At 42.9% G+C, this 25,083-nt stretch overlaps 1 protein-coding gene across 6 annotated transcripts in view; it reads left to right on the top strand.

Moving 5' to 3' along the window:
- The window catches only part of raver2 (ribonucleoprotein, PTB-binding 2), a 130,162-nt gene that overhangs the window by 88,566 nt on the left and 16,513 nt on the right, over nucleotides 1-25,083 (top strand). For 5 of the 6 annotated variants that reach the window (XM_073063195.1, XM_073063194.1, XM_073063193.1 and 2 more), the window contains exons 8-13: nucleotides 1,779-1,887; nucleotides 2,952-3,226; nucleotides 7,249-7,363; nucleotides 7,805-7,971; nucleotides 10,188-10,277; nucleotides 12,904-12,963. In XM_073063195.1, the coding sequence (XP_072919296.1) occupies nucleotides 1,779-1,887; nucleotides 2,952-3,226; nucleotides 7,249-7,363; nucleotides 7,805-7,971; nucleotides 10,188-10,277; nucleotides 12,904-12,963 (816 nt within the window). The remainder of the gene's footprint in view (nucleotides 1-1,778; nucleotides 1,888-2,951; nucleotides 3,227-7,248; nucleotides 7,364-7,804; nucleotides 7,972-10,187; nucleotides 10,278-12,903; nucleotides 12,964-25,083) is intronic. The other variant, XM_073063197.1, reaches the window with a different exon arrangement.

Here is a 25,083-nt window from a genome sequence, read left to right as displayed (position 1 = left end):
ATAGTTTGGATTACATTAAAGACTATTATCCCAAATTAACTGGGCTTTTGTTTCTTAATTTTGCTCCTTGAAAATAATCAATTCAAAAATGTGTTTAGTTAGTAAGACTCACATTCTGCCTGGTTCGTTGTTTTGGATATTGTATAGGATTGATACCTTTGAATCCTAGTATAGGACTAAAGGTGGGTTTAGTTGAAGATTGATATGTACTTCCAAAGGTAATATGTAAAATATATAAAAAGATGAATTTAACATAATAATTAGACATGCCGAAGTGAACAGTTACTTTTTAGAACTTTTGAGTCTGTAGGACATTTGAGGCAGTTTGTCTTCTGGATAACTAAAGTGGTTGATTTTGTGAAAATCATGATGGGGGCAATTGGCTAGCTCTCTTAATACTCCTCTAATAAGCATTTTATTTTTCATCCACATTTGATTACTCACCAGCTAATTGGTGGTAGAGCTGATGCAATGATTTAAAATAAGCCAAGAGCAGAAATTAGATGTTTATCGCTGCTTCAGCATTTGATTTTAAAAAAAAAGGATGATCTTCTATCTGCTCTACTTTCATGTACAAACTCCATATCCTTAAGTATCCAAGAAAGTTGATCTGCCTTTAATATGCACTGGGATGAGTCACCACAGTTGTTTTGCATTGCGAAATCTAAACATTCACTGTTCACTGGGTAATTTTTTTTCTCATTGCATTTCTCCATTCTGGACACCCCATGTAAGAAAAACTTTATCCCTACATCTACCTCTAATACCCAATGAGAATTTTGCATGATTTATTGATATCACCTCTTGTTCTTCAGTCTAGAAAGTAGATGGTAAAGTTATCTATCTTCACTGGACAATTTATCCCGATCCTCCTCCCACACCTCATCATAGGAAGCTTTGTGTTATTCCCTCTATTGCAAATATATCCTTAAATGGAGAGATGAGATTTGAGCTCAAGTTGCAGTCTAATTCAGACCCTGTATTGTAGTTTTACTCTTCTGTTCAAATTGTCTGGCAATGAAGGTCATCATGCAGCTTACCTTCCTAATTGCATCATATGTGAGCACACAGGACCCTTTTAAAGTAGCTCTTTTCACTCTTGCCATTTTAAAAAAATGTATTTCATGTACCATACTGGTGTAACATTTTTCCATATCATTTTCCATCTTTATCTCCTCACTATCCATTTGGTGTGTCAATACCCCCTAACGGCACTTGCATGTGTAATACAAGCAATGTCTCAGAAAGAGTAAAACTTGTAGATACTCCCTCAGTTCTTGCTGCTCTATAACTTTCAATAATTATGGATATACTACAAGGTCTGCTTTTCCAAATCGTTAATATAGGTTTGGGATTTATTAGATCTCAGCATTAATCCCCATGGTATCCGTCAGATTTATCTAAGGAAAACACCCCAAAATAATCAGAGTTTGTATTTCTGATAGTTTTGCATGTTTCAAAAGTGGATTTTGGGAAACAAAATTGTTCCTTCTGATCTTACACTGTATTGTGGACCAGCCCATAAATCCTGCATGAAGGATGGCCACAAGAAAATTACTCCAAGGCAGTGAGTAAGTACATCAGGAACATGTTGATTTCTAACATGCTCAGAGCGATTTCTACTTCAGGGAGTGCGAAGCACAGAATCAAATATTGCTTTGATGATTGTACGCTCTAGTATCAATTGCTTGGTGACAATAAAGTATAAGTACTTCTTTAAGTGAAAATGTTCTTTAAATAAAACGTTAATCGCTTTTTCCTTGACTTTTTATTTCCAGAAGTCCAGTTTACTTGGAGATCCTCCCTTGTTACTTCAGGGAGCTATGGAGCTTGGATCAAAATTTACATCAAATCCTGGGAAAGGGGTTTTGGCTGAATCATCAAAAGGTAAATGGAAATCTTTTGAGTTGCATTACCTATAAATAATGCAATTATTTAATTCAAATTCTGAGTCAATTCATGAATGAAATGAATATTAAAGATTTGGAACTAACGTATTATAAACATTGAGGAACTATTGTGTCTTGTGAGTTCCTCAGAATGGAGTAACAAAATTCCTTTGAAGTTCTTATAATTTCATAATTATTACTGCCCTCTAGTTTCCTCATCAATAATAATGGATATTTATTACATGCTATTCTGATGCATATCACTGATACAGGTTTTGAACTCATTGGACTTGAGCACCGATCTCTACTGTCATCTTGAAATCATTTGACAAGGCCATTGTAGAACTTGGAGAATCTGCTGTAGTTGGGGCAGGGAATGGGTAGATGAGGAAATGGAGCCATCCTTCCATTATTCATACTGGATTTCTGTATTTTCCCAGTGAATGGGGTAAGCTCAAATGCCATCCTGCTTGCTCCTCGTCCATTTTGAGTGATCATTCGCCATGATTCCTACAGGTCAGTAGGAATCTTGACTTGTGGGAATCACATTTACTTAACGCTCAAGAATGTCCACTGGACCTTTTCTCTATCTACAAGATGACACTTTTACCATGACTGTGCTTGGAATTGAAAAGCTGCTTTGAGAAACTGGACTGGTGAAGGCTGTGGTGAATTTCTTCTTGGACTGTTATCAAGGAACCAACAAATAATCAGATTGTGTCAGTATTATAAATCTATATTTGTAAATAGAAGATACAATAAAAAGAAAGCTCATTACATTACATAGGACTATCTTTTGGCTCAACTTTAACCATCTTTGTGTATGAATGGGATATTCCTCACATTCGCCATCTACTTGGGTTTTGATTAGTATGTATATATAATAAAGTGAAGGAGCTAGAGGGTGAAATATATTGGATTTATTTGTATTGTTTCTCACACTAAAAGAAATGTATTCATATTTCAAAACAAAGTTTGAATTTAAAATGCTCACGATTGCTTTGAACACATTTTGACAGTAATTCAATTATTCTGGAATCAACAGATGTTGTTTCATCACAGGTATTCCAGTTCCTGCATTTTGCGCTGAACTTGCTAAAGCAGCTGCACAGCCAGCAGTGGGGACTTCACCATTTTGGTCCAGTGAGAGGTCCTTGGGGCAAAATGTGACTGAGCAGAAAATCAAGTCAAATCTGGTCATGGGGCCACCACCACTTTCTGCTCCTATTAGACAGGCTCATCTTCAAGGCATTCCCAATTCTGTTCCAGGTGACTTTTTGGCCAGCCACCAAAAGGAGCAAACTCAACCAAGTACACCAATGAATGGGAACTTCTGGGTAAGCATTTTGCTGTGCTTTTTCATCCTTTCTACTTCCCATCTCTTAGCAATTAGAAGTATGGAAAACTTGACTTAAAAGTTGTAGTTCTTGCAGTAATGCTGTCTGATAATGTTTCTGTAATGTGCGATGAAAAATCTGCTGTACCATTGTGCAAAAGCTGGATCTTAAATTAATACTAGTTTTATTTGAATACCTGCAATTTAAGTATAATGAAAGCATGCCATGTAGAAAAGTACTGTCTCAAACACTGAAAATCAATTGAATATTTTTATTTGTGTCATTTGCAATTAGGATATCATCTGTTATTGTGTCATTTGATGTCCTTGGAAATAACCTTGTATCTGAAGTAACTCAGCAATAATTAATCAAATAAATATAAACTTATTTCTTCTGTCCAATAACTGATAATCTTGACTCGGTTATCAGTGTGGAGAGAGATTGTTTAAAACTAAGCTCAAACTTTGGACAATAGTTCATGGATATAACAAGTGTAGATAACGTGACATTTGGTAAACCTGAAACCTAATAGTACTGGTTTTAAAAATCTCTTGCTAAATACAGTACAATGAGTATTGTATTAAGACATTAAAACATCAGCAACATTTGTTTGTTGTGATAACAAGATGATGAAACTCTATACCTATTAATGTCCAATAAATAGTTTTCAGGAAATGGAGTCTACTATTCTTAATGGTTTTAGCAATTTCAGATCTATGCCTAAGTTTGCTGATGACACCACTGTCGCTGGCAAATCAAAGGTGGTGAAGAATCAGCATATAGGAGGGAGACTGAAAATCTGGCTGAGTGGAGCCACAACAACAGCCTAACACTCAATGTCAGCAAGACCAAGGAGCTGATTATTGACTTCAGGAGAAGGAAACTAGAGGTCCTTGAGCCAGTCCTCATCATGAGGTCAGAGGTGGAGGGGATCTGCAACTTTAAATTCCTTAGTGTAATCATATCAGCGGATTTGTCCTGGGCCCAACACATAAGTGCAGTCACAAAGACAGGATGGCAGCACCTCTACTTTAGAAGTTTGTGAAGATTCAGCATGACATCTAAAACTTTGACAAACTTCTATAGATGTGTAGGGAACTTTAACTGGTTGCATCATGGCCTGGTATGGAATCACCGATGCCCTTGAATAGAGAATCCTACAAAAGTAGTGGATATGGCCCAGTGCATCATGGGTAAAACCCTCCCTACTATTGAGCACATCTACTCGAAGTATTGTCACAGGAAAGCAGCATCCATCATCGAGGACCTCTGTCACTCAGACCATGCTCTTTTTGCTGTTGCCATCCAGAAGAGGTACAGGATTCTCAGGATCCTCACCAGCAGGTTCAGGAACAGATATTAACCCTCAACCATCAGGCCTTGAACAAGTGGGGATAACTTCATTCAGCTTCACTCACCCCATCACTGAACTGTCCCTATAACCTATGGACCCACTTTCAAGGACTCTTCATCTCATGTTCTCGATATTTATTAATTTTTTATTATTTTTTCTTTTGTATTTGCAGTCAGTTGTCCTTTGCACATTGATTGTTTATCGGACCTGTTGGATGCGGTCTTTCTTTGATTGTATTATGTTTCTTGGATTTACCGAGCATGCCCGCAAGTAAACAAATCTCGGTTGTATATGGTGACATTGACGTACTTGGACAATAAATTTATTTTGAACTTCCAACTCTAAAAGTTGAGATGATAAATGTCAGCTTGGCCAACATTGTAACCTAATTGAATCAAAGCTTTAATAACGTATGTATTTTTTCTAACCATGCATCTTATTTTGTAAAAAATATAATTTTCTTAATGGCAGCTGTTTAGGACACAAACCACTTAATGTTTGCTGGAATAGCAGAGAGTTATGAGCTAATAATAGAAGCTGCTTGATATGTTTTTAGGTCACAAGCATTGTCATTTGATCAAAATGTAAGTACCGTATATTCCGGAGTATAAGCCGACCCCCATTTTCAAGGTTAAAAAAGTGCCTTTTCATGTTACCTTTGTATAAGCCGACCCTTTTTGTAGAGGTTTTTGATTTAACCAGAAAAGATCACAAGATTTCACATGCCGGTACTCAGCTTTGCCAGATCCGGAACCGGGAAATTTTGTGAACCAGTACCTGCTAAGAAAACGGGCCTACACATTGTAGAGCGTTATAAGCAAATTTTTAATAAGTAAATCAGGGAGGGAAATCTTGGATTAGGTCTCCCAATGGTAAAAAATCCTCAGAATTGTAACCCCCATGAAACCATTTAGTGTCCATCGTAATCTCGTTAAAATATAACATGTGGTGGCGGGATCAGTACATCTACTCAGTATTGAGCTTGCGACTGCCATGTACAAAAGTTTAAAACAAATGTGATATGATGCTGGCTTCAGGCTGAAGGTTGTTGATTTTGTTAAAGGAACGAATAATTCTGCAGCTGTTAAGAAGTTTAGTGTAAACGAGAGAGTGAGAGAGAGAGAGAGAGAGAGAGAGTAGAGAAAGGCAGAGAACACACTGAGGGAAATGCCAAAGACAAAATGTGCAAACTGTGGGAAAACATGCCAGTGGCCAGAACTGGAAGTTTTAGAGTGGGTGAATCACCAGCGATCGTCAGGATACATTGTTACCAGAGAAATGATTCGAGTTCAAGCGTTGAAATGGGACGAAAAACACTGTGAGGTCAGCGATAATTTCAAAGCAATGTGAAGTTGGTGCACCCGATTTATGAATAGACATGATCATGTTGAGACAAAAAACAAAGATTGCTCAGAAAATCCCCGTGGGGTGTTGTTTATGTTCAAGAACGCTGCTGGATGGACGAAGCCAGTTGCTTGAAGTGGGTTAAAGAGGTGTGGCGTCAACGTCCCAAAGGTTTCGGGAAAGAAAAATCACTACTTGTCTGGGACGTGTTCAAAGCGCTCTTGTCAGGTGAGACAAAAGCAGCACTGAAAGCTGAAAATACAGACATTGCAGTCATTCCCGGTGGCTTGATCTCCGTGCTCCAGCCACTAGATGTGAGTTTAAACAAATCATTCAAAGAATTCATGTGACGACAGTGGAACGAATTTGACTCAAAAACAGCCAATAAATACGACCTGTCTCCCATGTGTTCGTTTTTCTGAAGTTGGCACCCTGTGTATAAGCCGACCCCCTAATTTTAGGACCAAAATTTAGGGCCAAATTCTTGGCTTACGCACCGGAATTTACGGTATTTATGGTATTGCAGAAACTATCTCCAGTTGAAGCTGGTACCCAGATATGAGATGTGAAGAGGAAGTGAGGAGTTTGGCTTTAATTGTAAGAAACCTGATATTTGTTTTTGATCATCAGATTTCAATTTTATCTTCCAATCACTCTAAATGTATTCTATTAATCTTTAAATCAGCTCAGTTGAATTATGCTTAGTTCACTCAATAGCTCCTCTACACCATGTCAGCCCTGGATAGAGATGTGGGCCTCAGTGAATCATGTTATCCAATGAAATGAGCCCTATGAAGTTATTGATGAGACCTGGCAAGCCCTAATTGATAACTGAGCCGTGGCTAGTTTCAGACTGAGACTTCACATCAGAAAGATTTGATGACTTTAATAGGAGCTGGGAAATAAAATCTCATTTCTTTTGAGCCTAAAGACTCGTAACAATGTGTTTTTTAATGGTTCTGACATTTTATTTGAAGAAATGCTAAACATACTTAGAATTTAAATATTAAAATGCAAATAATTAAAAATAATAAAATGTTTTCCTGTTTTAAATGTCATCTGTTTTTAATACTTGGCTTCCATTTATGGATGTTTTTTAAGTGAATAGGGATTCTCTTTATAAGCCAACTCTGTACTTCAGACCCAGGATGTACATATGTGCAATATCTTTCAAAATCACTGGCTGCAGCCTGCACGGTTCAACCTAATATCATTCTATGTGAATCAAGAAAATAGTTGATTTTTTAAAACAGTTCAGCATTCCATAATGGCTGATTAGTAGAAGAAAATAAACTTGTTAATTCAAAGTCTTGTTTCTGTGCAGAATGCTGCAGTGAGCAACCAATCGTTATTGCTAGGAGTCCCACCAAATGATCTAAAAATACCAAACAATCCCTATCTTAACTTTTGCAATATGCTGCCAAGTCCGAATTTTCATGGTGAGTAATCTGAGGAGGTGTACATTCTGTTAATGGGAATTAATTGGGATGTGTGTTTGTAGAGTGGGGTCTATGGAAAGATGTGGAGGTGTTGGTGTGGAGGTATGGGGTGCTGTGATGAAGGAGGAAACAGGCTAGAATTTATGTGACGACAACAAGGGGATTTTCTTCACAACCATCAGAACTTGCTGCCTTCTCTTCCCCCGAACAGCCAGTCTGATTAAACAAAACAATGGACGTATTCATATCAGGTAGCTTCAGTGAAGATAGAAGCAATTTAAAACTTTAGATAAGTAAACATTTCACTATTAAGGTTATGCTGACCTTAGTATTTCCAACATTTTCTGTATAATCCCATGTTTTATTTGTAGTATTTTGCTGTTGTTGTTGGTTTAAATTTTTGTACCAATTTGAAACCATTTTTATTTTAAATCCTTTCAGTTGGAAATGCTAATAAGCACACTCCTGTACAACAGCATGATGCAGTTCTGGAAACCATATTGAATCCAACCATTTCTAGAGCAGCCAAAAAGTTCCAGACATCTGCTTCACAGTGCACATTTGACTGTTATGCTACGTATGCACCCAACTATGGGGATTATACACAGGTAGTGTCACAGATGCCCATCTGTATTAGTTGATTGTCAAAGTTGTTTTTTAATTTAACTGCAGTTTTCCTTTTGTTCCAAGGACAGAAATCATTAGTCTGAACAGCTTTTTTTCTCCTACATTTTAAACAAGTGATTTGGATACACAACTTTTAAAAAGTGCTGAACAGAGCATGTCGAAATATGTCCATCTTATCTGGGAATTGTAGATACAAAATTATTGCAGCACATATAGTGGCTGTCTTGAAATAGTGAGCTCCTGAGTTCTTCATGTAAGAGGTTTATATACACTAAATGGCCACTTCATTGGGTACACTTTGGTAATGCAAATATCAAACAGCCAGTCATGTGGCAGCAACTGACTGCATAAAAGCATGCAGACATGCTTGGACCAAACATCAGAATGGGGAAGAAGTGTGATCTAAGTGGTTTGAATATCTCAGAAACTGCTATTCTCCTGGGATTTACACACACAACTTTCATTAATGCTTACAGAGAGAATAGTGTTGGAAAAATAAAAAAAATCTAACGAGCAGCAGTTTGTAGGCGAAAATGTCTTGATAATGAGAGAACTTAGAAGAATGGGTAGACTGGTTCAGACAGGAAGGCAACAGAAACTCAAATAACTACCCATTACAACTGTGGTATGCAGAAGAGCATCTCTAACCATAAATAACATGTTGAACCTTGAAGTGGATGGGAAACAGCAGATGAAGACCATACAAGGTTCCACTCCTATACCTAATAAAGTGGCCACTGAATATTTGTGCCACAGAGAAATTAGCTGAAAGTTGTCCAAATGACATGTTTCATTAAAGAAAAGCTTTATATATAAACTGTTTTCTTCTTGCATTCCAATATGTTCCATTTTCCATTATAGTTCCACTGTTGAATATGGTGAACATTGAAAAATCTAGAAGTTCTGTGAAAAAATATATCAGAATCAGGTTTATTGTCACTGATATACAGTATGTCATCAAATTTGTTGATTTTTGGCAGTAGTACTGTGCAATACATCAAAAATACTATAAGTTACACTGTGAAATATTAAAAAAAGTAATCGAGAAAGTGAGATAGTGTCCATTTAGAAGTCTGATGGCAGAGGGGAAGAAGCTGTTCCTAAGAGGAAGAGTGCATTTTTAGGCTCCTGTTCTTCCTGATGATAGCAATGAAAAGAGGGTATGTCCTGGATAGTGAGTGTCCTTAATGATGAATGTCACCTTGAGGCATCACCTATTGCAGATGTCCTCGATGGTGGGGAGGCTAGTGCTTCTGATGGAGCTAGCTATGTTACAACACTCTGCAGCATTTTCTGATCCTGTGCAGTGGCCCCCTCCATACCAGACGCTAATGCAAGCAGTCAGAGTGCTCTCGGTATATCTGTAGAAATTTGCTAGTAATTATACTTTCAACTCTATCAATTCTGTTAATGTTCAACAGTTCATTCATCTTTTATGGTTCACATTGCTGCCCTTCACATTGTCAAAATATATTTAAATGGTGGTCAATATGATGCAGGCTTTATTGAAGTATAAATCATCATCCAAACAAAACCATAAGATATAGGAGCAAATAAGGCTGTTTGGCCCATCAATTTTGCCATTCAATCATGGCTATTTTCTTTCTTCTCTCAACCCCATGCAGTCACCTTCTCCCTGTAATCCTTAATCCTTTTACCAGTCAAGAACCTATCCACCTCTGCCTTAAATGCACTCAGTGACTGCTTCCTCAGCCCTCTGGTAACAAATTCCACAGATACACCATTCTTTGGCTGATGAAATTCCTACTTGTCTCAGTTTTAAAGGGTTGTCTTGTTATTCTAAGGTTATGCCCTCAGATCCTAGTCCCTCTTACTAATGGGAACATCCTCTCCATGTCTACTGTAACCAGGCCTTTCAGTATTTGGCAAGTTTTAAAGTGATTCCCCTCCCCGCCCACCCTCCCCAATCCTTCTGAATTCCACAATACTTGAATTTACTCTTTGATTCACAATGCAGAACATTCTACTTTGCGGTGTCCTTTGGAATGAATTAAATGAATTCTGGCTGGTTTCTTATCAAATGCTTTGCTACTTTGGTGTTTTAACTACATCTTTCACTTGGTTGTCTATGAACAATTGCTTTTGATGATGGAACTTTGTTACATTATGAAAGATGAATTCAATGCCACTATTTCTTTTCAGTCTGGAAATAGTGAACCTGTTTATATGTTTATAGGAGACCATGCAACAGTGGCACCAGAATTCTGTAACATCTCACAACTCTCCTGAGGCATTTATTCCAGAGTGTGGAAAAGAACAATGTGAGGCAAGTATAATTTCAATTGGATTCCATTCAGCAATTTTGCTGTGATGTTTCAGTTCAGGTCAGAAATTAATTGGCTTAGATTCAACTCTTCACTGTTGCTCCATTGCTCCAATGTGCTTTGTCATTATTTAAGAACACTCTTAAATTGTGCCATGGTGTCTGTGTGCTTTTGCTTGGCAGAGGGTGTGGCAGTGGTAGGTGCTATGCTGGAAGCCTTTAAAATCAATGATAATTTCACATAGAAGCCATCCAAACACTGAATCAGTTGCCTAATTAAAAAACTTACATGATTTATAATAGAAACTGAATTGTTGCTTTGACATTTTGTGCTCTTAGGGGCAATTTATCCGAAGGGTTCTGGGAATGTGCAATGTCTAAAATGTAACTAATGATTTAGAAAGAATCATCCTTTGGAATTACTACTGAGAAAAGTGAAATAGTTTCTTACTCAATCTCTTCCATAAAACAAATATCATCACCTTTTCAAAGTGGTGTAATCAAATCATTGTGATTTCTCTTTATCCCAGCTGGGCTCTTGTCTTTGTACTAAAAGGTGATCAGTTCAATTCCCACTTCGAGGACTTAATCACAAAAATGTAGGCTGACGCTCGAATTTATCTATGAGTACTAAATTAGAGCACAGTACAGCATAGGAATGGGCTCTTCAGCCCACCGTACATGTGTGAGGTGTGCAGCATGGTAGTGTAATGGTTAGCACAATGTTTTACAGTACAGATGACCTGGGTTCAATTCCCACTGCTGCCTGTAAGGAGTTTATAAGTTATCCTTGTGACTGCTTGGGTTTCCTCCGGGTGCTCCGGTTTCCTCCCACCATCCAAAGAGGTACCAGTTGGTAGGTTAATTGATCATTGTAAATTGACCCATGATTAGGCTCTGATTAAATCAGGGTGGGTGATGTGGCTAGAGGGCCTATTCTGTGCTGTATCTCAATAAATAAATAAATGTCCTGAATAATTGTAGTAATGATGCGTAATTAATCTAATTTCTTCAGCCTGCGTAAGATCCTTACTCCTCAATTTTTTACATATTCATGTGACTCATAAGAACCTCATAAACGCTTCTATCATATCTACCTCCACCACAACTACTGGGAGTGCACTGCAAACACCACTGTAATAAAGAAAAACTTACCCCATGCATCTCCCACACATATCCCTTGAACTTTGTCCCTCTAATGTTAAATGCATGCCATTTAGTATTAGACATTTCCACCCAGGGGGATAAAATACCAGCTGTCTCTTTATGCCTCTTATAATCTTATAAACTATCAGGTCTTCCCTTGCCCTATACTACTCCAGAGAACATAGTCCTGGTTTGTCCAACCTCTCCTTGTACCACCTATCCTGTAGTCCAGGCAGCATTCTAGTAAGACTTTCTGCACTTTCTCCGAAGTCTTTTTGACCTTCCTGTAATAGGATGACAAGCATTGAATGCAATACTCCAGATGCAGCTGAGCTAGAGTTTAATAATGCTGCAACATAACTTACTGATCCTTGAACTCAATGCCTTGACTAATAAAGACCAGCATGCAATATGCCATCTTTACCACCCTATCAACTTGTGCAACCACTTTCAGGGAGCTATGGAACTGCACCACAGAATCCCTCTGTTAAAGATATTGCCATTGATTGTGTACTCTTCCTTTATATTTGATCTACCAAAGTACAATACTTCACACTTGCTTGGATTAAACTCAGTCTGTCACTTCTACAACTGAGTTTATCTCCAGCTTGAATCCTTTGGCAATTTTTATGTTATCCACAATCCATTCAATCACATGTTTATTCAAGTTATGTTAATCACAGGGACCTCAGTATGGATTCCAGTGGAACACATTAAGTCATGGATCTCCAGCCAGAATGCAACTCATCAACAACTATCTTTTATGGGCAAGGCAATTTTGAATCCAAATGCCAAGTCACAATAGATCTTGAGCATCTTAATTTTCTGGATCAGCCTGCCTTACAAAAGTCCATCTAAACAACATCCACTGCTCTACCTTCATTATTCACCTTTGTCATTTCCTTGAAAAACTCAATCGTTCATAAGATGTGATCTATTCATGTGTGAGCTGAAATGGAGCCTGTCAGTAATGTGTTTGACTGGGATGGAAGGGTCCACTGTAGCAAAAGATTATATTCTCTGATCTTCACACATTGGCACTTTAGCATTTTCATAAGTTGTGCATAGCCAATTTGTATTGCCCCAAAATTTCTTTGATCAATAACCTCTATATTAATTAGAAAATTAGTTATAAATCCTTCATGATAATGAAATGTGCTGCTTGTGGCTTATGTTCACCTATTGAACGTAACTTTATCCTTAAAAGAGGAACTATGGTGCAATTCCATAGCTCCCTGAAAGTGGTTGCACAAGTTGATAGGGGGGGTAAAGATGGCATTTGGCATGTTTTTGTTTATTAGTCGAGGCACTGAGTTCAAGGGTTAGGAGCTTTTATTTTGATTTAAATTTTCACCTTTTATCCTTTAGCCTCTTCCCATTGAAAAGAGACTCCCATTCATTTTTGTCTTATCATAACTTATTATTTCTTCACTGGATAAGTTTTGCCTTAATTTTTTTAAGATATTATATTTTTGCTGTATAGATACCAGCACCAACTTTTGTTAAGACATCATTTGCTCCTCTTGAAACATTCCATAACCAGGTAAGAAACTGAATATGCAGCAACTATAATCTATCACTGTGTATTGCTCTGTTTCTACTTTTGTCAGAAGCTTACCAATTGCTTATATTTCATATATAATTTGGTATATGTTATTAGTGAAATATTACTCAGAGTTCCCTTGAATAACTTCCTAATGTCTAATTCAAGCAATCAAAAATATGAACAGATTCTAAATACAAAGATAATTGCTCCCATTCCTGTTTTTCAATTTTCATTACCCAAGCTTGGTACAACGTCCCTGTCACTTGATCAATTCCTCTTTTCAGCTGGGTATTTTACGTTGTGCATATTAATCACATTTTGAAACTCCAAGTCAGCTTAGCTCAACCATGTTTTATTTATTCTCCAGAGAGGTGTTTTTAAAGCTGAAGATATTTAGTTTTTATCTTTGTGCATTTTCCAAGTGAATTTTCATGGTTTTTAAAAATGAAGGCCTACTATATACTCTTTTGTTAAATATCTAAAAATCAAATGATGTATCTCTGTCTTTTTCATCTGTAGGATTAGGGAATATTGAGTGTGTTATCCGATTATTATGCAAACCAGCATTTCCACTAAATTTTAATGTTTGGGGAATTTTTGTTGTTATTGATCAGGTATGTGGTTACTGTAGTCTCAGAAGCAGTTCGACTCCTGATTGGCTTAATTGGGTTGTAATTAGAATGCTCATGCAAGTGCACAGAATATAAATCAATGTATATATTTCAAGAGAAAATCTGCAGATGCTGGAAGTCTAGAGGAACACACACAAAATGCTGGAGGATCTCAGCAGGCCAGGCAGGATCTATGGAAATGAGTAAACATTATTCCTTTTTGTTCATTATTCATTATTCCTGACATTCTGAGCTGTCAGTCCATGGCCTCCTGTACTGCCACAATGAGGCCACATTCAGGTTGGAGGAGCAACACATAATACTGCATCCAGGTAGCCTCCAACCTGATGGCGTGAACATAGTTTCCTTCAACTTCCAGTAATGCCTTGCCCCCTTCACCATTCCCCATTCCTATTTCCCCCTCTCATCTTATCTCCTTACCTGCCCATCAACTCCTCTGGTGCTCCTACCCCTTAAGCCCTTTAAATCTTTCACCAATCAACTTCCCAGCTCTTTGATTCACCCTCCCCGCTCCCAGTTTCACTTATCACCGGCCACCTTGTACTTCTTCCCCCCCCCCCCCCCCCCATCTTCTTACTCTGACTTTTCTTTCTTTCCAGTCCTGATGAAGGGTCTCAGTCTGAAACATGAACAATTTACTCTTTTCCATAGATGCTGCCTAGCCTGCTGAGTTCCTCCAGGATTGGGTGTGAGTTGCTATATATTTAAAAAGCCTTTTATTATATTTTGTATGTAGTGCAGTTCACTTGTGCTGCTTTTAGATTGGCAGCTGTTTATAACAAATTAATTTCTGAAAGATGGGGTGCTTGGCACTGCATATACAAATGAATGATGGTTCAGAATTACTTAATGTTATAATAATTTGTGACCATTGAAATGTTGTAAATTACTTGGTAAAATTGGAAAGCTGAGCCTACTGGGCCTGAACACCTCCCTCTGCAACTGGATCCTAGACTTCCTGACTGGGAGACCTCAGTCAGTCTGGATCGGGAGCAGCATCTCTATAACACCATCACACTGAGCACGGGGGCTCCCCAGGGTTGCGTGCTCAGTCCACTGCTGTTCACTCTGCTGACCCACGACTGTGCTGCAACACACAGCTCGGACCATATCATCAAGTTCGTCGATGACGCGACCGTGGTGGGTCTCATCAGCAAGAACGATGAGTCAGCTTACATTGAGGAGGTGCAGCGGCTAACAGACTGGTGCAGAGCCAACAACCTGTCTCTTAATGTGAATAAAATGTGGTGAACTAGATATACCTGTCTGACTGCTCCTGTGGCTCCTCCCACAGACCCTGCTGACTGCTCCTGTGGCTCCTCCCACAGACCCCTGTATAAAGGCGACTGTGGTCTGCTGCTCTCCCTCATTTTCCCAGGATGTAGTGTTGTTCTTCAGTCAATAAAAGCCGATATCTCACTTCCTAAGTCTCAGCGTGAGTTATTGATGGTGCATCAATTTTATTGACTGAAATTTCAACATGGAAACCGCTTTACGCCCAGAACGCCTAGATTTGGACCCCCGAGACCCTGAAGCAGCTCTTGTCTTTGAACACTGGCTTGTGTGCTTCCAATCGTACTTGGAGGAGGTTCGTGCCACCGACTTGGCTGTTCGGCACAGACTTCTCCTCTCGAGGGTCGCCCCGAAAGTTTATCCATTCATCAGGGACCTCTCCAGCTACGAGGGGGCGCTTGCCGCCCTCAAAAGACAGTACCTGCGGCCGGTAAACGCTGTTTATGCACGGCACCGCTTGGCAACACGAAAACAGTGGCCTACGGAGTCGACTGCTGAATTTCTCCGAGCTCTACAGGCACTCGTGCGGACTTGTGACTGCCAAGCGCTCACAGCGGAACAGCATACGGAACTCTTGGTCCGAGACGCTTTTGTGACTGGAGTCCGGTCAGTGTATTTATGCCAGCGGCTGCTGGAAAAAGCTGATCTTACCTTACGCTCCACGATAGAGACGGCTGATACGTTAGAGGCTGCGCAGCTGTACGCCGAAGCGGTCCAGCCGCGCGATTCCCCGGTTCCGAGCGAATTCGCCAACGCCGCTGCCAGTCGCGGTATCACGAACTCCTCGAATTCGCCGAGTATAAAACACTGTTACTTTTGTGGGCTTCAGAAACATGCCAGAAACAGTTGTCCGGCTCGCGAAGCAACTTGTTCCAGCTGCGGGAAGAAGGGCCATTTCGCCAAGGTCTGTAAATCTAAACCACGCCCGGGGTCGAGCAGCGCTGCGTCTGAGACCTGGGGGCCGCCATTTTGCATGACCGGATGTGGACAACCATCTTTGCCGGCGTCACCAGGCCCCGCCCCTACCTACCCGTGTGCGACCTGGGAGCCGCCATCTTGCATGCCCGGATGTGAGCGGCCATCTTTGCTGGCGTCACCAGGCCCCCGCCCCCGACTCACCATCTTGCATGCCCGGATGTGAGCGGCCATCTTTGCCAGCGTCACCAGGCCCCGCCCCCGACTCGCCCCGTTCAACGCTGGCTTCCGTGACCCTCGACCAAAGCGCTCCGCACCAGCTCGCAAGGTCGATGATGGATATCCTGGTGGAGGGGCACAGGACTAGCTGCCTGTTTGACACGGGCAGCACTGAGAGTTTTATTGACCCGGCCACAGTGAAACGCTGTGGACTCGTGACACGGCCGGTACGTCACAGGATCACCTTGGCTTCTGGGTCGCATTCCACAGACATCCGGGTGGGTTGTGTAGCGACATTGGTGGTGCAGGGCACAGAATATCGGAACTTTGCGTTCCTGGTCATGCCTCGACTGTGCGCACCTGTGCTGTTGGGGCTGGACTTCCAGAGCCATCTCAAAAGTGTGACTATGGCATATGACGGGCCCCTCCCACCACTCACTGTCAGGAATCCTCAGTTTGGTGGGACTTCGCCATATACTCCGTTACCACACGCACATACACACCGACCCACACCTTGTGCTGCTGACACTACTTGCAGCCTCTCCACCCTCAAGATCCCTCCCCCATCGCTGTTCACCAACCTGACCCCCGACTGTAAACCGGTGGCAACTAAAAGTAGGAGGTACAGTGCGGGGGACAGGGCCTTTATTCATTCAGAGGTGCAGCGGCTGCTCGGGGAGGGGATCATTGAGCCGAGCACAAGCCCATGGCGGTCCCAGGTGGTCGTTGTTCGGGCTGGGCAGAAAAATAGGATGGTTGTGGACTACAGCCAGACCATCAATAGATTCACGCAGCTTGACGCGTACCCCCTACCCCGCATCGCGGATATGGTCAACCAGATAGCTCAGTACAAGGTGTACTCGACAATTGATCTGAAATCCGCTTATCACCAGCTCCCCATCCGCCCAGAGGACCGCCCCTACACCGCCTTCGAGGCGGGTGGCAGGCTCTATCACTTTCTGCGCGTCCCATTTGGTGTCACAAATGGAGTCTCAGTCTTCCAGAGGGAGATGGACCGGATGGTGGACCAGTACAAACTGAAGGCCACATTTCCCTATCTAGATAACATCACCATTTGTGGTCGCGACTGGTCGGATCATGACGCCAACCTCCAACGATTTTTCCAAGTAGCCGATGCTTTGAACCTCACTTATAACAAGGACAAGTGTTTGTTCAGAACCACACGACTCGCTATCCTTGGGTATGTCGTGGAGAACGGGGTCATTGGCCCTGACCCCGACCATATGCGCCCCCTGTTAGAACTTCCTCTTCCCACCACTCTCAAGGCCCTCCGGCGGTGCCTGGGTTTTTTTTCCTATTACGCCCAATGGGTTCCCCATTACGCAGACAAGGCCCGCCCCCGGTCCGGTCTACCACTTTTCCCCTCTCTGCCGAGGCCCGCGCGGCCTTCAGCTGCATTAAAGGGGACATTGCCAAAGCAACGATGCATGCGGTAGACGAGACCATTCCCTTCCAAGTAGAGAGTGACGCCTCTGACGTCGCGCTGGCTGCTACCCTCAATCAGGAAGGCAGACCAGTGGCGTTTTTTTCTCGTACCCTTCAAGGCTCTGAACTTCGGCACTCCGCGGTGGAGAAAGAAGCCCAGGCCATAGTGGAAGCTATTAGGCACTGGAGGCACTATCTCGCCGGCAAAAGGTTCACCTTGCTGACCGACCAGCGCTCGGTTGCGTTCATGTTCAGCAACCAACAGCGGGGCAAAATCAAAAATGATAAAATTTTGCGATGGAGAATAGAACTCTCTACCTACAATTATGATATCCTGTACCGGCCTGGCAGGCTCAATGAACCCTCTGATGCCCTATCCCGGGGAACGTGTGCTAGTGCCCAGCTCGACCAGCTGTATGCCCTTCATGCCCAACTTTGCCACCCGGGGGTCACCCGATTCTACCATTTCATTAAAGCCCGGAACCTGCCGTATTCCCTGGAGGACATCAGGACGATGACCAGGGACTGCCAGATCTGCGCTGAGTGCAAACCGCACTTCTACCGTCCTGACACTGCGCAGCTTGTCAAGGCCACCCGCCCTTTTGAGCGACTGAGTGTTGACTTTAAGGGCCCCCTTCCCTCCACCGACCGCAATGTCTATTTTCTCAGTATTATTGATGAGTACTCGCGATTCCCCTTTGCCGTTCCCTGCCCCGACACTACTACCACGTCGGTCATAAAAGCCCTGCACCAGCTCTTCACTCTGTTCGGATATCCCTGCTATGTCCACAGTGATAGAGGGTCCTCCTTTATGAGTGACGAGTTGCGCCGGTTCCTGCTAGCTAGGGGCATTGCTACTAGTCGCACCACGAGTTATAATCCCCGGGGGAATGGCCAGGTGGAGAGGGAGAATGCCACAGTGTGGAAGGCCACACTTTTAGCCCTTAAGTCAAAAGGGTTGCCGGTCTCCCGATGGCAGGAGGTCCTCCCTGAGGCACTCCACTCTATCCGCTCCCTGTTGTGTACGTCCACTAATGCCACCCCTCACGAACGCCTATTCTCTTTTCCCAGGAAGTCTGTCACTGGGACCACCCTACCAGTTTGGCTGACGTCCCCGGGGCCAGTGCTGCTACGTAAACATGCGAGGAGTAATAAGTACTCACCGCTGGTCGAGAGGGTTCACCTCCTGCATGCTAGTCCCCAGTATGCCTACGTGGTCTTGCCTGATGGGCGGGAGGACACGGTCTCTGTCCGCGACCTGGCGCCCGCCGGAGCAGCAGACCACTACCCCGAGCATTCCACAGTAACTATGCACCCTGTACCCGAGGTGACACCGCACGCACCGTGCCACACCCAGACTCCTCACGACGCTCATGTACCGGGCATCTCGTACGTGTCTATTCCAGGGACCTCGCTCACACGCGAGGGATCCCTGACACCTCCTGTTGGGACAGAACCAACCCACTCTCCGCCTCCAGTGCTAACACCACCTCCGGCACCTGTGCCATCACCACCTCCGGCACCTGTGCATCACCACCTCCGGCTCCTGTGCAATTGCAGCCGGAGCTACGTAGATCGCAGCGAACGATTCGACCACCTGATAGACTTAACCTGTAAATATACTTGGGGATTTTTTTTTTAAACAAAGGGGGGGTGAATGTGGTGAACTAGATATACCTGTCTGACTGCTCCTGTGGCTCCTCCCACAGACCCTGCTGACTGCTCCTGTGGCTCCTCCCACAGACCCCTGTATAAAGGCGACTGTGGTCTGCTGCTCTCCCTCATTTTCCCAGGATGTAGTGTTGTTCTTCAGTCAATAAAAGCCGATATCTCACTTCCTAAGTCTCAGCGTGAGTTATTGATGGTGCATCATAAAACAAGAGATGGTTGTTGACTTCAGGAGAGCACGGAGCGACCACTCCTCGCTGAACATCGATGGCTCCTTGGTAGAGATCGTAAACAGCACCAAATTTCTTGGTGTTCACCTGAGGAGAATCTCACCTGGTCCCTCAACACCAGCTCCATAGCAAAGAAGGCCCAGCAGCGTCTCTGCTTTTTGCGAAGGCTGAGGAAAGTCCAATTCCCACCCCCCCATCCTCATCACATTCTACAGGGGTTATATTGAGAGCATCCTGAGCAGCTGCATCACTGCCTGGTTCGGAAATTGCACCATCTCGGATCGCAAGACCCTGCAGCGGATAGTGAGGTCAGCTGAGAAGATCATCGGGGTCTCTCTTCCTGCCATCACGGACATTTACACTACACGCTGCATCCGCAAAGCAAACAGCATTATGAAGGACCCCATGCACCCCTCATACAATCTCTTCTCCTTCCTGCCATCTGGGAAAAGGCTCCGAAGCATTTGGGCTCTCACAGCCAGACTATGTAACAGTTTCTTCCCCCAAGCTCCTCAGTCAGACTCCTCAATACCCGAAGCCTGGACTAACACCTTGCCCTACTGTCCTGTTTATTATTTATTGTAATGCCTGCACTGTTTTTGTGCACTTTATGTAGTCCAGTGTAGGTCTGTAGTCTAGTGTAGCTTTCTCTGTTTTTTATTATTATGTAGTTCAGCCTAGTTTTTTGTACTGTGTCATGTAACACCATGGTCCTGAAAAATGTTGTCTCATTCTTACTATGCACTGTACCAGCAGTTATGGTCGAAATGACAATAAAAGTTGACTTGACTTGACTTGAAGATACCATTGTATGACCCAGGGGATGTTTGCAGTGTCTAATTCTTCGGAAATAGGACAGGCAGAATGTAAAGCTCCATCTGTAGTGCTGAGTGATTCATGTTAAGCTCAATACCATTTTATTGGTCATTAAGGAGTTTGCATTGTTTGAGTATTGCTATAATTGGATGTAATTTAAGCAAATAAATAAATAAGATAGATTTATGGTAGACTAATTGCCATTGACATTCACTAAATTGATTCTGAGTAAGAAATAGATTACCTGATGATGAGAAACCAAGCAGACTCAATTTAAGATGAGAGATGTGCTCATTGAAACACAAAATTATTATGGGGCTTGACAGGGTAGATTCAGGGATGATCTTTTCTGAACATTTCTCAAAGTAAGGTGTCAAAGTCTAAAAAAAGTTGAGATCAAAGTAACGTTTATTATCAGTGTGCATACAGTCTGTGGCCACTTTATTAGATACACCTGCTCGTTAATGCAAATATCTAATCAGCCAATCATGCAACAACTCAAGAGGTTCAGTTGTCCAGACCAAACATCAGAATGGGGAAGAAATGTAATCTAAGTGACTGATCATGGAATGATTGTTGCTGCCAGATGGGGTGGTTTGAGGACATCTGAAATTGCTGATCTCCGGGAATTTTTACACACAACAGACTCTAGAGTTTACAGAGAATTGTATGCAAAACAGAAAACATCCAGTGAGTGGCAATTGTTACGTTCCCCAGTAACCGGGTGACTTACCAGCAAAGATAGAGAGGTCCGCTGAAGCCTGGTGCTACTATTTTCAAACGTTTTTATTTATAAAGGGGCACAAACGTATGGTTAATACAAAACATTCAGATCATATACATCATCAAAACTCAATCTAAAGCACAGGTGTAGTAATAATCAATCAAAAATGAGCTCTATCGTTGTCTAGGGGATACTGAGTCCAATTGGGTATAAGAGTCACTCAAAGTCTGCAGGCTTCCCCGTTTCGGGAACCGCTGGTGTTTCACATGTTGGAGAGAGAGAAAAGGAAACTTGCCCGTCGTCCTTGCGAAGCAAATCCCTGCTGTTAGTTAAAGCTGTTTTTCCTTTTGGGTCCAGCCACAGACTCCCGATCCGGAATCTAACGCACGTGGCTTCCTTCAGAATGGCTTCCCGTCCCGACGGGAAGCACTATTGTGTCTTCTTCGTGTGTCTCCTTGGTGTGTCTGAGGCCCCGCCTCGGCAGCCCACCTTTTATCTGGACTGGCAGGGTTGTAGATGTCCATCAGGGTGGGGGGCGAGGCAATCCTTCCCCCATCACCCATCTCACATTGCCCTGAGGGTCTGCACGTAGGCCAGTTCCTTATTCCACAAAGGTGTCTCCCAAGACAATGGCTATGTCCAAGGCTTTTGTCTTGCTGAGCGGCCAGCCCACATTCCAACCCGTAAGGCTCTCTCTCTCTTGCGATTCTCACAAAGGAGGGGGCTGAGGTCATGACACAATTCTGTGGGCAAAATTGCTTTGTTAATGAGAGAGGTCAGAGGCAGACTGGTTCGAGCTGACAGCTAACCACGCATTACAACAATGGTGTGCAAAAGAGTATTTCTGAATGCACAACAAAAGTAAACTTTGAAGTGGGTGGGCTACAGCAGCAGGAGACTTTACCAAGTTCTATTCCTGTGGCCCCTTTCAAGTCAAGTCACTTTTATTGTCATTTCGACCATAACTGCTGGTACAGTACATAGTAAAAATGAGACAATGTTTTTCAGGACCATGGTGTTACATGACACAGTACAAAAACTAGACTGAACTATGTAAAAAAACAACACGGAGAAAGCAACACTAGTCTACAGATCCACACAGGACTGCGTAAAGTGCACAAAAATAGTGCAGGCATTACAATAAATAATAAACAGGACAATAGGGCAAGGTGTCACTCCAGGCTTCGGGTATTGAGGAGTCTGATAGCTTGGGGGAAGAAACTGTTACATAACCTGGTCATGAGAGCCCAAATGCTTCGGAGCCTTTTCTCAGACGGTAGGAGGGAGAAGAGATTGTATGAGGGGTGCATGGGGTCCTTCATAATGCTGTTTCCTTTGCGGATGCAGCGTGTAGTGTAAATGTCCATGATAGCGGGAAGAGAGACCCCAATGAACTTCTCAGCTGACCTCACTATCCGCTGCAGGGTCTTGCGATCTGAGATGGTGCAATTTCTGAACCAGGCAGTGATGCAGCTGTTCAGGATGATCTCAATACAACCCCTATAGACTGTGATGAGGATGGGGGGGTGGGGGGTGGGAGATGGACTTTCCTCAGCCTTCGCAGAAAGTAGAGATGCTGCTGGGATTTCTTTGCTATGGAGCTAGTGTTGAGAGACCAGGTCAGAGTCTCCGCCAGGTGAACACCAAGAAATTTGGTGTTCTTAACAATCTCTTATCGAGCAACCGTCGATGTTCAGCGGGGAGTGGTCGCTCCGTGCCCTCCTGAAGTCAACAACCATCTCTTTGATTTTGTTCACATTAAGAGACAGGTTGTTGGCTCTGAAGCAATCCATTAGCCACTGCACCTCCTCTCTGTAAGCTGACTCGTCGTTCTTGCTGATGAGACCCACCACGATCGTGTCATCAGCAAACTTGATGATGTGGTCCGAGCTGTGTGTTGCAGCACAGTCGTGGGTCAGCAGAGTGAACAGCAGTGGACTGAACACGCAGCCCTGGGGAGCCCCTGTGCTCAGTGTGATGGTGTTGGAGATGCTGTTCATGATCAGGACTGACTGAGGTCTCCCAGTCAGGAAGTCTAGGATCCAGTTGCAGAGGAAGGTGTTCAGGCCCAGTAGGCTCAGCTTTCCAATCAGTTTCTGAGGGATGATTGTGTTGAATGCTGAACTGAAGTCTATGAACAGCATCGGAATGTATGTGTCTTTTTTGTCCAGGTGGGTTAGGGCCAGGTGGAGGGTGGTGGCAATGGCATCATCTGTTGAGCGGTTGGGACGGTATGCAAACTGCAGGGGGTCTGAGGGGGTCAACAGGGTCTTGATATGCCTCATGACGAGCCTCTCAAAACACTTCATGATGATGGATGTAAGTGCAACGGGACGGTAGTCATTTAGGCGGGACACTGAAGACTTCTTCAGCATGGGGACGATGGTGGCGGCCTTGAAGCACGTTGGAATGGTGGCGCTGCTCAGGGAGATGTTGAAGATGTCAGTGAGAACATCTGCTAGCTGGTCTGCACATCCTTTGAGCACTCTATCAGGAATGTTGTCTGGTCCAGCAGCCTTCCATGGGTTGACCCTGCACAGGGTTCTTCTCAATTTGGCCACGGTGAGACACAGCACCTGATCATTTGTAGGAGGGGTGGATTTCCTCACCGCCACGTCATTTTCCACCTCAAACCGGGCGTAGAAGTTATTCAGTACATCTGGGAGGGAGGGATCACCTGCACAGTCAGGTGATGTTGTCCTGTAATTGGTGATGTCCTTTATTACGTATACTCCTGTACAGTGACTATAAAAAGAATTTAGCCCCCTTGGAAATGTTCATGTTTTATTGTTTTACAGCATTGAATCACAGTGGATTTAATTTGGCTTTTTATGACACTGATCAACAAAAAAAATTATGTCAAAGTGAAAACATCTCTATAAAGTGATCTAAATTAATTACAAATACAGGTAGTCCCCGAGTTACGAACATCTGACTTACGAACAACTCATATTTACGAACTGAGGAAAGAGAATGCCATCTGCCATTTTAAGTCGGATCACGACACTGTCCGCCATTTTAAGTTGAAACGCGACGCTGTCCAACATTTTAAGTTGTTGCCATTGACACTGTGTTGAGTATGTAACTTTGTATTTGGCATAAGTTTTTCTTAGCAAGATTCTCCCTGATCCCGCCCCCCCCCCCCCCCCCCTTTCCGGTCGGCTGGTGGCGCAGTGAGATCAGCTCTGGGCTCAGGAACGGAGGTTACCAAGTTCGATCCAGTGACAGATCACCTCCGAGCGCGCTCTCCATCCGTGCTGGGTTGATGTCGAGCTCACAACTCAACCTCGTAAAAAAAACGCTGCCACCTCCAGTTTAAATTCCCATGTGGAATATTGTGGAGGATGAAATGCCCAAACCCAGCACAGCCCCCACTTGTCTCATTTAACCTGTCTCAGTGCGGTGGACTTTAAGACCCGGGGAGTTCAGTGCAGTGGTCCTTAGAACTTGGCAGGGCTCGGGAGTTGGCAAAGCCCGGGACCCGCCACACGCAGTGTTTCTGTTCCATTGACGGAAAGTGATCAGGATGGAATAATAAAGTGTTTGGAAAGAGGTGAAACGTCATTGGAAAAGCACTAGGCTACTGTTGGTCAACAATTGGAACAATTTTGAAGGATAAAGGATAAAGTGAGAATAATGGAGCATGTGAAAGGCCCTGCCCCAATGAAAGCTACAATTATTACTAAGCAATGCAATGGTTTAATTATTGGAATACATCTGTTTTTGAAGTGTTTTATATGCATAGAAAGGTAAAATATATACTATATACTAAGACAAACGTTTGACTAACTGACTCTAAATAATACCGGATGTACGTTTGTACTTGTTCCGACTTGCGTACAAATCCGACTTAAAGACGGACTCAGGAACGGAACTTGTTCGTAACCTGGGGACTGCCTGTATAAAACACAAAATAATTGATTGTATCAGTATTCACCACCTTTAATATGACACACCAAATCATCACTGGTGCAGCTAATTGGTTTTAGATGTCACATAATTAGTTAAATTGAGGTCTGTTTTTGGAGACCTGTGTGCAGTCAAGATGTTTCAATTGACTGTAGTAAAAATATACCTGTATCTGGAAGGTCCAACTGTTGGTGAGTCAGTATCCTGATCAAAACTGCACCATGAAGACAAAAGAACACTCCAAGCAACTCTATGAAAAGGTTAT

Source organism: Hemitrygon akajei, chromosome 12, assembly GCF_048418815.1.
Source record: "Hemitrygon akajei chromosome 12, sHemAka1.3, whole genome shotgun sequence".
Taxonomy (NCBI): Eukaryota; Metazoa; Chordata; class Chondrichthyes; order Myliobatiformes; family Dasyatidae; genus Hemitrygon; species Hemitrygon akajei.
The sequence above is the reverse complement of the archived record's forward strand: the minus strand, read 5'-3'. Positions and strand labels throughout refer to the sequence as shown.